Below are 14,484 nucleotides of genomic sequence, written 5' to 3'. Positions count from 1 at the left end.
GTAATGTCTTACCAGTGTTCCAGAATTTAGTTGCATGTGCAAATAGACAGTGTGCATTTATACAGGGGTGTTTTATGAAATGAGTCAACCTGTGTGCAAGTATAATGCTACACTTATTCCATATGCAAGGTCACCAAGAGGGAGGGGTGAGAACCGATACCAGGCCTGGGCCTATATATAGCAGCCCAGGTGTCCCTAACTATGCCCTCCAGCACACAGGACCACTGGTAGAGTCTTGTTGGCCCTGTCTATATTAGACATGAAGAGAGTGTTGGGAAACACATGTGACCAGAAGAGAGTGGCATATGTGATACTGGGTGAGGTGAACTATGATCTATTATGCAGTTTGACCGCATTTGTCATATGTACCAAGCTTTGGAAAGCAAAGCTTCAGATGGTGTTGCCCAATAGAATCCTATGGGTTTCTCTTCACAAAGTTCACTGAGAGGGATTCAACTGGTTCCCTCCCACTGTCTCCCGTGTCACACACATCATTGTTCACATGCGTAGAAAGATGCCAGAGGGAATTCTGGGTCATAAACCCAGAAGTCCCTCTCTCAAAAAGGACAGCCCTTATTGGGAGAGCTGTCCTTTGTGATTTTCTTCATGCATACTGGCGTAATTAATGCCAGCATGCATGCAATGAGTGGCGGGGTGCATAACATGCAAAATGCGATGCTTGATGCATCCCGCCCAGTAGCTGTAATACCCGCCATCCACTGGCTTTATTTATCATTATTATTTTATTTTCTCTCTTTCTCCACTTCCCCTCCTCTCTTTCTCTATCTATCTCCCCACACACTCTCTCTCTCTTGCCCCGATACTTTCTCCCCACCTCTCTCTCCCACTGTTCTCCCCCTTTTATCTATTTCCCATCCCAACACTTTCTCCCCACCTCTCCTTCTACCTCTACCATTGTCCCTCTATCACCACCCAATCAATCTCTCCTGTGCATCTCTGACACTGGTGGAAGGGGTCAGAATTCATGCCAAAGGGCCAATTCATGTAGCAGTGAAATTCCTTTATCAGTGATTACTGCTTCGTCCCATTCAGAGGAGGGGTTACCGTGGAAAAATCTCAGACTTCTCCAGCAGTGCCCTGATTAGTGTACATATCGATTCCCCATACAATAGTCCTCTCCACACCCTTCTATTACAACAGCCAATCAGAAGTGCCAGAGAGGATCCCGTAGTGTATACTGTATATATTAATGAAATGACCCTGCATATGTTGGGTCACCTCAGTCTGCTAACTGCCCCCACCTCTGGCATTCCTCTGACCTGTATATGAACTAGTGAAGTGACCTGGCATATGCTGAGTACCAAATAAAGGAAAGAGGAAGGGGAAGGGAAGAAACTCACCGCACAGGTTACAATATCGCCATAATATTAAAAGTGAATAGAAGAGTATATATAGTTATCAATCAAAATTTGAAAAAGGCTATCTCCATGGTGTTCTTATAGACACGTGTGTATATAAGTAGGAGTTGTGGTGGTGCTACTTAGAGTAGATAAATACAGAACAGAGGAAGGGAAAAGGGTCCAAGGACCGAATCCAAGACTCTATGATGGAGCACTCTTATGGCTAATCAGCATGAAATAAAATATAACTTTTATTGAATATAGACTAAAAAATGGACTTACATAACAAACACACACTAAACATTATGGGAAAAAAGGTGTGGGGGAGAAAGATTTCCCTATGAAGATGGTGAAATATGGGAAAGACAATACAACACAAATTCACAAAAAATACACAATACTAGACAGTATTGGTGTGACAAAGACAATGTATAAAATACACCGAGGTCGTTGAGTGTCAAAGGTTTATAATCAAATGTTCATACAATTGGAGAGATATAATAATATCACTTAGGCAAGCTAAACATATGACGAAAAATCTCTAAATTTAATGGTAACTAAATTAAGTCCTGTAAATGGACCAAACACTGTAGAGATATACCATATAGTACAGAAAGAAGAAAGATGAGGGGTGTGAGAAAACACGTTCTGTCAGAGTTCTGCTGCTTGCCATTGTGCTATAGCAGAGAATGGGAAGTGAGAGACCTGTGTGTCACAGTAACCCCACGAAATTAAAGTAAGGTCACGACCCTGTAGCAGGCATTCATTTCTATCCCCTCATTGTCATACTAAAATAGCATTGGACTAGGAAGGGGGAAGTTACTGGGCTGCATGCGGGAGGTGATAAGAGTGTAAAGAGATAAATATACCCTTTATTAATATAATAGGTAGCAATTTCCTTATAAGGTGATTGCAATTTGCTACCTATTATTCAGTATCTACTAAAGCTCTCTGTTATTATGAACTAACAGGATTTAGAATTATCTTATATGATTACAGACTTATACTAATAAAGGGTATATTTATCTCTATACACTCCTATCTCTCCCCGCCTACAGCCCAGTAATTTCCCCCTTTTCTTTTGTCCTATGCTAATTAGCAAGACAATAAAGGGGTAGAAACGAATGCCTGTTGAAGGGGTCTGATATTGTCTATATTTTATTGGGGTTACTGTGAAGCACGGGTCTCTCACTTCCCAGCCTCTGCTTATTGCAAGATGGGAAGCAGCAGAACTCGTTGACGGAACGGGTTTTTCACACCCCGTACTTTCATCTTTCTGTACCATATGGTATAAGTGCAGCCGTAACCAAACCTATCTTTGTGGCTTTATAAGGCTATTATTAACCAACAGTATACTCTGACTTTACACTCTTATCACCTCCCGCATGCAGCCCAGTAACTTCCCCCTTCCTAGTCCAATGCTATTTTAGTATGACAATGAGGGGATAGAAATGAATGCCTGCTACAGGGTTGTGACCTTACTTTAATTTCGTGGGGTTACTGTGACACACGGGTCTCTCACTTCCCATTCTCTGCTATAGCACAATGCCGCAGCAGAACTCGTGACAGAACGGGTTTTCTCACACCCCTCATCTTTCTTCTTTCTGTACTATATGGTATATCTCTACAGTGTTTGGTCCATTTACAGGACTTAATTTAGTTACCATTACATTTAGAGATTTTTCGTCATCTATTTAGCTTGCCTAAGTGATATTATTGTATCTCTCCAATTGTATGAACATTTGATTATAAACCTTTGACACTCAACGACCTGGGTGTATTTTATACATTGTCTTTGTCACACCAATACTGTCTAGTATTGTGTATTTTTTGTGAATTTGTGTTGTATTGTCTTTCCCATATTTCGCCGTCTTCACAGGGAAATCTTTCTCCCCCACACCATTTTCCCATAATGTTTAGTGTGTGTTTGTTATGTAAGTCCATTTTTTAGTCTATATTCATTAAAAGTTGTATTTTATTACATGCTGATTAGCTATATGCTGAGTACCCTCAGACTACCGACTGCAAGCTGCCAAAACCCTCCCACCCACAGCCAGCTAGCCATTACATAATTTAATAGAGATGTGCGCTGACCCCCGTGTTTTGGATCAGGATTCATCTTTGTGTTTTGGTTTTCAAAACCACCCTCGAGTGTTTTGATTTTGGATCTGGATTTTTAGAAAACAAATAGATAAAAAAGTTTTTATAAACAGAAAAAATCTTGTACTTTTCATAATGCAAAGCTTGAAATTCAGATTTAAAATCCGAATTCCGAACAACAAAAAGATTAGAACTGTGACTCGGATTTACCCAGACCTCCTCAGAAGATCAGAACTGTGACTCGGATTTACCCGGATTCACGAAATTCGGGTGGATTCAGGTTTCTGGAGAACCGAACCACACATCTCTAGACTGTACATGAATAGACCCCCAACTGTCAATACATTCCAACTTGGAGCAGTTAAAGAAAATGTTCATCCAGCATCTACCAGCAAAATGCCTCCTTAGTTTCAATGTGATGCTATGAAAAACAGGACAAAAAGTACTGTCTCCCTTCTTTTTATTCTCCCTACTGCAGTATTGCTCTGTGTATGGCTTTTATTCAGATTAAAAAAACACCATCTGATTCCTTTTAGTTTTCATATGTAGTGACTGACTCCAGGTATATCTCCAGTGCAAACTAATTTGTAATGACAGAAACCAGGACGGCCCTGCTGTATTGTGCCTATAACCCTGGAAACCACTTTTTCTTAGGGATCCTATGGCAATGCTTTTTGGAATTAGCCTAAACTATGTTGCAGAGCTTTCGATGTTCCAAGACACCTGTTTTTTTATTCATGACGGGCTAAAGAACTCATTGGTGCTATGATGAAGAGCAGACTGCGCTCCCTGTCATCTCAAGAATGCTGCAGTTGGAAAAGTCGACATGATTTCATGGCTAATGATTCACTTGCTAATATCAGTGGGGGCTGTAGTGAGGATAACCAAGTAGAGCTGTCTTAGATCAAATGATTCAATTAGGCCAGCTGTCCCTATTTGTCATGGCTCAACTCGTTTTCAAATTACCTTTCTAAAGTGGATACGTGCTTTTGCACAGAACCTAATAGCTCAACTGTTTTATATTAAAAAAATATATTTAGACATAAAAAAGGACAATGGATTGTGCCCTTTTAGTCTGCAATACCTCCTTAGATTAAATATACCAATTGTACATAGATCGTATAAATCTAGCACTCTGGTACAGTACTTCTATTTATAGCAGGCCATAAATTACAAACGTGAAAGAATGTTGTGGCTAATGCATACAAAATATCACAGGTATCGCAGAGATAGACTTTTGTAATTGACAAAATAGTAAAGACAGTGGGGAAGGGTCAATTCAAGGGTCAATCTAAGAGGATACAATAATATGTGGGAATAAATCCATGTTACTGAAAGAGAAGATTGTTTATGAACAGAAATCAGATATTTGCTTTGATATACGTAATTTTCTAAAGACTATTACTACTCTGACAAATAATTCAGCTTTGGTTATGTTGGGCAAATTCAGAGCTGCATCTATGACGACATACATGCCGATACTCTGCTTGCCCCCTACCAGGGCGGCGTTGCAGGGTGTGTGTTGGCGGCAATGGTGGGCAGTGTGGGGGTTTGGCGGAGTGATTTCAGCATTGCCGCCCCGTCCCCAGCTATACAACACCAAGATTTCCAGCATTGTAAATCAGGACAACAATACCACAATTGAGCGTGATTCGCATCATCGCCCCCCTGAACCGCCCACTAGCACTCTTCCATGTGTGGTTGCCAAGGTAGGTGGGAAGGACTTTCAACCGGTGGTCCCCAAACCGGGAGACTTGCCCTCTCTTGTGGGGGACCGGGAACACCCCCGATTTTCGGGGGCCTCCCGGTCATTGCGGGAGAGTCGGCAACTCTGGTCTATGTCCATCAGGATCCATTTCCAGTTTGGACATACAGATGTGTCCTCAAATGCCTAGCCTCATTGCACCACATGGCACGAGATGCATGGTGCGACTTAGATGCTCCATAGTGGGTAGTCCCGGACTTTCACACTCATTTCTGAATTTAGTATCTTTGACACATCATAGGTACATCCAAAGTTGCTAATAGTGTCCAGGGCACTTAGAGTTAGTATTTTTGTCGCAATATAGCTGGTATAAAGTCGCAGATTCAGTACAACGCTACGTGGCACACACCGCTACTGCATGCCATGCCAGCACCAATGTCCAGGTTACCAGTGCATTGTACTTTTGTTACATTAGTGATGCGAATAAGACACAAATTTGGCAAGATGTATAGCTGGATGTATAGAGTGGCTAAGTCACAAAGTCTGTGGGGCACTAAATGGGGCTATTTGGTGCAATTTAAGGATAGGTGTTTGTAAATGTGAACGCATCTGTACACATAAGTTACCAGAATTGGATATATGCAGCTATTTGCTACTGTAGCCGCACAAGTGACTCTTATGCTGCCTACTAGTGGCCGACGACTGCATAAAGAGGAAGATTATGACCATGAGCAGAGATGCACAATAAAAATCAGGGTGTAATCCCTATCAAATTTGAATAGAAATTACTCGTAGTTCCGGGCTCCAAAAGTGATGTCTGGGAAAATTAGCAAGAATCTGCCAACTGACGGATGTCACTGCTTTGTGTGTTGCCAGCTTTGAGTATGTTCATAAATCAGATAATTAGATGTTTACATCTTCTTAAGCTATGGTTAGTGTAGAAAAGGGCCCTAGACTGCACGCCCTGAAAAAAAAAAAATATATAAATAATAATAATACTAAAAAAAAAATATATATATATATATATATATATATATATATATATATATAACAGTCCAAAGATCCGGCACTCAAGTCATAAAGATGTATACTTGCCGGGTGCCCTCCTCAGTCTTACCGCAAATAAATGAGGGAAGCTGTATATATCGTTCGAATGGCGGCACTCCGTAAAAAACAGCACACAAGTCAGTGCATAGTATAAACAACGTTTCAGCGCTTTATTTCGCGCTTTTGTCAAGCCAACATAACGTTTTTGAACAAATGTTCGTTCGACCTACTGTTATTAGTGATCGAGGAATCTAAAAGGGAGATTGATGTGGCTAAAGAAAAAATCACTTTATTTGAAAATATTCATTTGTCAACTTTAACGAGTGATAATCAATGTGATTGGCTAGCTAAATTAGCTTCCCAATTAGATTTATATAAAAATGATCTTATCAGATTTAAGAGCGAGAAGAAAAAGAAGGTGGATCTCGATTACGAGCACCAGAGGGTGTATAACTGGCTAACTGGAGCTTATTCTAAATCTGACAAACGTCCTTTGTTTAGACGCACTCTTGATAGATCAAGATTTGACACCTCAGATGATACAGTTATGACTGAAAGCGATACAGATGCCGCCATAAGATCTCAATCTAAAGGTCGTGGTGAAGCTACAGTGGGTAAACGCGCTAAAGCGCGTTTTTTAGATCTTGGCCCCATCGTACCCGCCGAAGTAAGCAGAACCAAAGGGAGAGGAAGACCACCCAGCGGTCGCAGGATCTAGTCTTTAATTTGTCCAATAGGACATTGACTGACTGTGAATTTTCAGTTTTGAGTAGGGGCTTATCATTCGTTCCGACGGTACCCTTTGATAAAATACAGTGGAAAAAAGAGTCTTATATGTTGAATAGGAGTATTAAGATCAAAGAGCATTTCTCAGACAAGGCTTCTAGGGTGCCTGATTTGCCTCCACAACTTCTCAGATTGCAGGAAAGATCCGCTTTTGATCCAGTCAGTAATAATGCGTCCATAAAAACTTTTTCACGTCTATTGGACAGAGCCGTACTGGACAATCCTAATTGTCATAAACCTAAATATTGGAATTTAAATAAAGATGAGCTAATTGCCTTAAAGAATTTATCAGGGTACGATGATGTGGTTTTCCGCCAAGCGGACAAAGGCGGGGTTGTAGTGTTGAATTTGTGTGATTATAAGGAGGAGGCTATGCGACAGCTCAGAGATGTCACCACTTATAAGAAATTGTCACAAGATCCTACGTGTGAATTTAAAAGAGAGCTGGATAGTGTGTTGTCTCTGGCTTGTTCACAGGGTTTAATCTCACCATCGATTAAAAAAGCTTTGGAGGTCAAATTTCCTATTAGACCTCTTTTATATCTAATCCCCAAAATTCACAAAGATCCGGTTAAGCCTCCGGGCAGACCGATCATCGCAGCCCGTGGTTCTTTGTTTCAGACCGTGTCCACCTATCTTGATGCCATTTTGCAACCATGTGTTCAAGCCAGACCTACCTATTTGAAGGATACTAACAGCCTTTTAATTGCATTAACTTCATTGATGGGGTTACCTACGGATTGCATTCTGTGCTCAGTTGACGTATGCAGTTTATACACATGTATCCCCCATTGTGATGGTCTCAAGGCCACCAAAATGCTGATTACGAATAATCCACACTACAAAGGTCCTTCCATTGAGTTGTTTTTGGAGCTTTTAGAGTTGGTGTTGACACGTAACTACTTTACATTTGATGGGTCGTACTATTTACAGGTGTCGGGCTGTGCGATGGGGTCCAATGTGGCCCCATCGTATGCTAACGCTTTTATGTTCGCTATAGAACAGGATGTGTTTTTTTCTGACTCCCTCGTAGCTAGTAACATTAGAGCTTTCTTTCGCTATATAGACGATTTTTTTATTGTATGGAGAGGTCCTCAACAAACTTTTGTAGATTTAATTGAGAACCATAATAGGTTAAATAACCCTGTCAAGTTTACATACACGACTGACACAAAGTCTGTGAATTTTTTGGATGTCACCATCACGAATAGTGGAGGCAATTTAGTTCCTTCACTGTTTGTAAAATCCACAGATAGAAATAACATACTGTTGGCTCAGAGTGCGCATCCCATCCCTCTTAAGAATGCTCTTCCTTTTTCTCAGTTTTTACGTGCATTGAGAATCGCAAGGAATAGAGAGGAAGGTATTAGTCAGCTGGATGCTATGTATGACAAATTTTTAGAGAGAGGGTATACTACAACTATTCTTAATTGTGCCAAGGCGAAAGCTTTGGCTATACCAATCGATAGATTGTTGTTGTTCAATCCTAAAAAAGAAAGCAATCTGAGCAACAAACACTTGTGGGTGAATCAATTCAATAATATGAGTCCTGTTATCAACAAACAGGCCAAAATGTTATGGCCTATTATTTCAACTGACAACGATTTAAAACCATTGCATAATACTAAGATTATGACCTGTTACCGTAGAGGTAAGAATCTGAGGGACTTTCTGGTACATAACGATGTAACATCTTTGGGTAAAACTAACATCAAAGGCAGTACATTTTTGGGCACTCCAAAATTGGGGTGTTTTAAGTGTCTTAATTGTACCACCTGTCGTTCTTTACAGACAGGCTCATTATTTTTTCATCCTTATACTGGTAAGAAGTACAATATTCGCTATTTTTTGACATGCACAACTAAGTTTATAGTTTATGTTATCACATGCCCGTGCTCCAAAGTTTATGTAGGTAAGACAGAATGTACCCTCAGAGAAAGGATGGCGCAGCATCGTTCTGCCATTCGTGCAGCACTTGTTACGGGCACTAGCGAGCAGCCTGTGGCCAGGCATTTTGCTGCAGAACATCATAATCTTTCAACTTTGCGCTATCGTATCATTGATCACGTACCTCCCCTAGTGAGGGGGGGTGACAGAGCACGTAGATTACTGCAATGTGAATCTCAGTGGATTATGCGATTGGACTCTCTTTCCCCACGTGGTTTGAATGAGACTCTGGGTTTACATTGTTTTATTTAGTGATTTTCTATGCATTTAACTGACAATTGGGTTATGTTATATCCATTATACTAGTATGTTAGCAGTATACCTCTTATTCATTAGATCGGTTATCATGCAAGGCACAGTTTGTTGCACTGATTGACAATGTTTATATTTCACATATATCTACATTTGGTTTTGATTGTTATCGGCAGTCTTTACCATGTAGTTTGATCATGTTAATTTATTTGTGCCCCTTTAAAGGTATCGATGGTATCTATTTAACTATTGATTGTTTGTTAAACAGTGATACAGTTCCTGATAATTCCATGCAGTCACATTGCGACTATGTTATTGTGTTATCGTTGTCACGTGTTATTTGTAATGTTGTTTTGTCTCTATTGTGGGTTTCTATAACAACGGGGGTATGTGACGTCACTTCCGGTCTCCGTCACTTCCGGTTTCGGGACCGCGAGTCGTCGTCGCTGATGGGTTTGTCTTGTATTTATAGTGGTAAGTGTAATGTGTCTCTGTATGTTATGTTGGCTTGACAAAAGCGCGAAATAAAGCGCTGAAACGTTGTTTATACTATGCACTGACTTGTGTGCTGTTTTTTACGGAGTGCCGCCATTCGAACGATATATATATATATATATATATTGGGAGGTTCTACCTGTGAAGACTATTGTTGCAAACACAAAAAGAAGAATTACAAGTGCACAACTCCAACATTACTAATTATATATAATATAATACATTTTGCAATAGAATTCTGTAATAAATAAATAGAGGTTTTGGCATAATCATGGTCATGATTATGGGCCTACCCACCGCGCCCAGGTAACTTCTGAGTGTAGGTCCCTAACGTACTGGGGTTGAAATCCAGAACACAGGACACCCCCAAACAGGCCCAGCTGAGTCACCCCTGGGCATCACTCTAATGAGGAAAGGTGAAGTGTAAAAAGGTGTTGTAGTAGAGAACATGAAAACTCGCACGGTTTTCAGACTCAAAAACCCTCACAATTTAAACTCTCATCCAGATGTTTTCCCATTTTGAAGATAAAACTCGACCAATGTGAGAGTTTACTGCTAAACTCTCACATATTCTAAATTATCACCCTATTACATTTGGCCCTTTGTGTAGAAATGACACTATCATGGATTTCACAGGTTGATCATTTAAAAAACTGAATATTACAAAATAAAACACAACGAAACGCACAAAGGCTTGTTTACATTGACAAGAACAGCCGACTTGCAGTTCTGTCAAAAGAAAGAAAAAAATGAAAAGGATAAACAGTGTTGAGTTCAGCCGGTATTGCTCAGTGTGCAGAGACCAAGGAGGCTGAGGACAGTGCAAAAAAAAAAACAGAGAGAATATGAAATCTGTAAATATATTTAATGTGTAAAGAGGACCAACTAATACGTGTCTGTTCAGCCAGATGCCTGAGGCAGGATCTCTTGAAGTGAGATTGTGATTCAGCTGTCAGGATCCCTGAGTGGACTTGTGGTCATCATAATGATTGGGCACGGACTCATATTTACTAGATGATGAGAAAAGGGAAAGGTCATATTTATTCAAATGAATTTACCGTCCATTTAGGTGAAATCGGCATCCTCGTTAATCCAATTCACATCTTTTGTGTCATTTTTCTAACATGCCATAGAGCTGGAAAAATGCAGTGATTTGTAAAATGCATATAAATAAATATAAAAATATATATAAATAATTCTCATACACTCCATTAAAGGTTTTTGTTCATGTTCCTGTGCAGTTTAAAAACAGTACTGCTATTTATTAATTTGAACTTCACAAAAAATGCTTTAGTATTTGATGATTTGGTTTTGAGGCTCAATATGTATTACACTTAGGGGTGTGCACCGGCCACTTTTCGTGTTTTGTGTTTTGGTTTTGGATCTGGATCTTTCTTCGTGTTTTGGATCTGGATTGGTTTTGCCAAAACCACCCTTCCGTGTTTTGGGTTCTGGGTTTTGTGTTTTGGATCTGTATTTTTTTGAAAAAAAGCATAAAAACAGCTAAAATCACAGAATTTGTAGGTTTTTCTGCTCCTATGCTATTATTAACCTCAATAATCGTAATTTCCACTCATTTCCAGTCTATTCTGAATACCTCACACCTCACAATAGTGTTTTTATGTCCAAAAGGTTGCACCGAGGTAGCTGGATGACTATGCTAAGCGACACGAGTGGGCGGCACAAACACGTGACCCATCTAGGCGTGAAACTGCAGTGGCAGACAGGATGGCATTGAAAAACTAGGCCCCAAACTGTACATAATGCAAAGAAAAAAAAGAGGTGCAAGATGGAATTGTCCTTGGGCCCTCCCACCCACCCTTATGTTGTATAAACAGGACATGCACACTTTAACAAACCAATCATTTCAGCGCCAGGGTCTGCCACACAAGTGTGGCTGAAATGATTGGTTCGTTTGGGCCCCCACAAAACAAGCTGGCAATTTATCTGTCCCTGCACAAACTGGCTCTACGGAGGCAAGATGTCATCCTCATCCTCCTCATCCACCGATTCCTCACCCTCTTCAGTGTGTACATCCTCATCCTCACAGAGTATTAATTCGTCCCTGCTGGAACCACAGGTCCCTCTGTACGTTCTGGAGGCTGGTCTCCCTGGAAGAGTTGATAATTCATTTTATGAACATCATCTTCTCCACATTTTGTGGAAGCAACCTCCTACGCCTTTCGCTGACAAGGTTCCCGGCTGCACTAAACACTCTTTCGGAGTACACACTGGAGGGGGGGCAACTCAGGTAAAATAGAGCCAGTTTGTACAGGGACCTCCAAATTGCTTCTTTTTCCTGCCAGTACAGGTACGGACTGTCTGACATGCCTACTTGGATGCTGTCACCGATGTAATCCTTTAACAGACAGACGCACGCTTGTCGCTGCTGCTTTGAGGATTCAAGTGCGGCTACAGCCCACACAATTCACAAAGACAGAAAAAAAAAAAGAATATTTTCATTGTTTGTGGAGCACACTTTGAGGGTTACACCACCCTTTAACAGACAGACGCACGCTTGTCGCTGCTGCTTTGAGGATGCAAGTGCGGCTACATCGCACACAAGTCACAAACACATTAAAAAAATAGTTTTTTATTTTTTGGAGCACTTTGAGAGTTACACCACCCTTTAACAGACAGATGCACGCTTGTCACTGCTGCTTTAAGGATGCAGGTGCGGCTACAGCCCACACATTTCACAAAGACCGAAAAAAAAAGAACAATATTTTAATTGTTTGTGTAGAACACTTTGAGGTGTCACCACCCTTTAACAGACAGACGCACGCTTGTCGCTGCTGCTTTAAGGATGCAGGTGCGGCTACAGCCCACACAATTCACATAGACAGAAAAAAGAAGAAGAATATTTTTATTGTTTGTGTAGCACACTTTGAGGGTGTCACCACCCTTTAACAGACAGACGCACGCTTGTCGCTGCTGCTTTAAGGATGCAGGTGCGGCTACAGCCCAAACAATTCACATAGACAGAAAAAAGAAGAAGAATATTTTTATTGTTTGTGTAGCACACTTTGAGGGTGTCACCACCCTTTAACAGACAGACGCACGCTTGTCGCTGCTGCTTTGAGGATGCAGGTGGAATCTAGACGGGATTTGGAACTGAGGACACACTACCTCCATCAATTGTCTAAATCCCACTGCACTAATGTCGGATACCGGACGCACGTCTAACACCAACATAGCAGTCAAGGCCTCAGTTATACGTTTTGCTTCAGGATGATTGCTGTCGTACTTCATCCTCATCGCTAGGGACTGTTGGAGGGTCAATTGTTTAGTAAAAGTAGTGATGTTCCTACTTCCTCTCTGGGATGATGAACAACTCCCAGCAGCAGCAACAGCACTAGGAGGAAGTGGTTCTTGATCTTTCCCTATTTTATTTTTATCGGAGAAAGTTTGGTCCTCCATTTATGTTATATTGATATATATACGTGCGGCTAAAGCGCACACAAACACAGAAAATATTTTTTTATTTTTGCTGGAGAGTAGTGCACTTTGTGGGTTACACCACCCTTTAAGAAATGAGCCAGCCGGCTCTTTACTTATGGGACACAGGCGCACGCTTGGCGCTGCTCCTTTGTTGATGCACGTGCAGCCAGAGTGCACACAAGTCACAAACACAGAAAATATATATTTTTTTGGTTTGGAGTGTACTTTGGGGGTTACAGAACCCTTTAACAGTCAAGCCAGCCGGCCCTTTACTTATGACACAGGCGCACGCTTGGCACTACTTTGTTGATGCACGTGCGGCTACTGCGCACACAATTCACAAACACAGAAAATAATTATTTTTTTGGTTTGGACTGGAGTGTACTTTCGGGGGTTACAGCACCCTTTAACGGTCTAGCCAGCCGGCCCTTTACTTATGACACAGGCGCACGCTTGGCACTACTTTGTTGATGCACGTGCGGCTACTGCGCACACAATTCACAAACACAGAAAATAATTTTTTTTTTTGTTTGGACTGGACTGTACTTTCGGGGGTTACAGCACCCTTTAACGGTCAAGCCAGCCGGCCCTTTACTTATGACACAGGCGCACACTTGGCACTACTTTGTTGATGCACGTGCGGCTACTGCACACACAATTCACAAACACAGAAAATAATTTTTTTTTTGGTTTGGACTGGAGTGTACTTTGGGGGTTACAGCACCCTTTAACGGTCAAGCCAGCCGGCCCTCTACTTATGACACAGGCGCACGCTTGGCACTACTTTGTTGATGCACGTGCGGCTACTGCGCACACAATTCACAAACACAGAAAATAATTTTTTTTTGGTTTGGACTGGAGTGTACTTTCGGGGGTTACAGCACCCTTTAACGGTCAAGCCAGCCGGCCCTTTACTTATGACACAGGCGCACGCTTGGCACTACTTTGTTGATGCACGTGCGGCTACTGCGCACACAATTCACAAACACAGAAAATAATTTTTTTTTGGTTTGGACTGGAGTGTACTTTCGGGGGTTACAGCACCCTTTAACGGTCAAGCCAGCCGGCCCTTTACTTATGACACAGGCGCACGCTTGGCACTACTTTGTTGATGCACATGCGGCTACTGCGCACACAATTCACAAACACAGAAAATAATTTTTTTTTAGGTTTGGACTGGAGTGTACTTTCGGGGGTTACAGCACCCTTAACGGTCAAGCCAGCCGGCCCTTTACTTATGACACAGGCGCACGCTTGGCACTACTTTGTTGATGCACGTGCGGCTACTGCGCACACAATTCACAAACACAGAAAATAATTTTTTTTTTGGTTTGGACTGGAGTGTACTTT

At 41.3% G+C, this 14,484-nt stretch overlaps 1 protein-coding gene across 1 annotated transcript; it reads left to right on the top strand.

Moving 5' to 3' along the window:
• Positions 1 to 7,947: 7,947 nt before the first annotated feature.
• On the top strand, positions 7,948 to 9,427 carry LOC148527244 (uncharacterized). Its single transcript, XM_088469360.1, has one exon. The coding sequence runs from the start codon at positions 7,948 to 7,950 to the stop codon at positions 9,196 to 9,198; it is 1,251 nt and encodes a 416-aa protein (XP_088325486.1). The 3' UTR covers positions 9,199 to 9,427.
• The last annotated feature ends 5,057 nt before the right edge of the window (positions 9,428 to 14,484 follow it).

Source organism: Taudactylus pleione, unplaced genomic scaffold, assembly GCF_031769625.1.
Source record: "Taudactylus pleione unplaced genomic scaffold, aTauple2 ptg000090l, whole genome shotgun sequence".
In the NCBI taxonomy this organism is placed as follows: Eukaryota; Metazoa; Chordata; class Amphibia; order Anura; family Myobatrachidae; genus Taudactylus; species Taudactylus pleione.
The sequence above is the reverse complement of the archived record's forward strand: the minus strand, read 5'-3'. Positions and strand labels throughout refer to the sequence as shown.

Excerpts from the sequence above, each read along its gene's own strand:
- LOC148527244 (XM_088469360.1), top strand. The coding sequence starts at position 7,948 with ATGGGGTCCAATGTGGCCCCATCGTATGCTAACGCTTTTATGTTCGCT.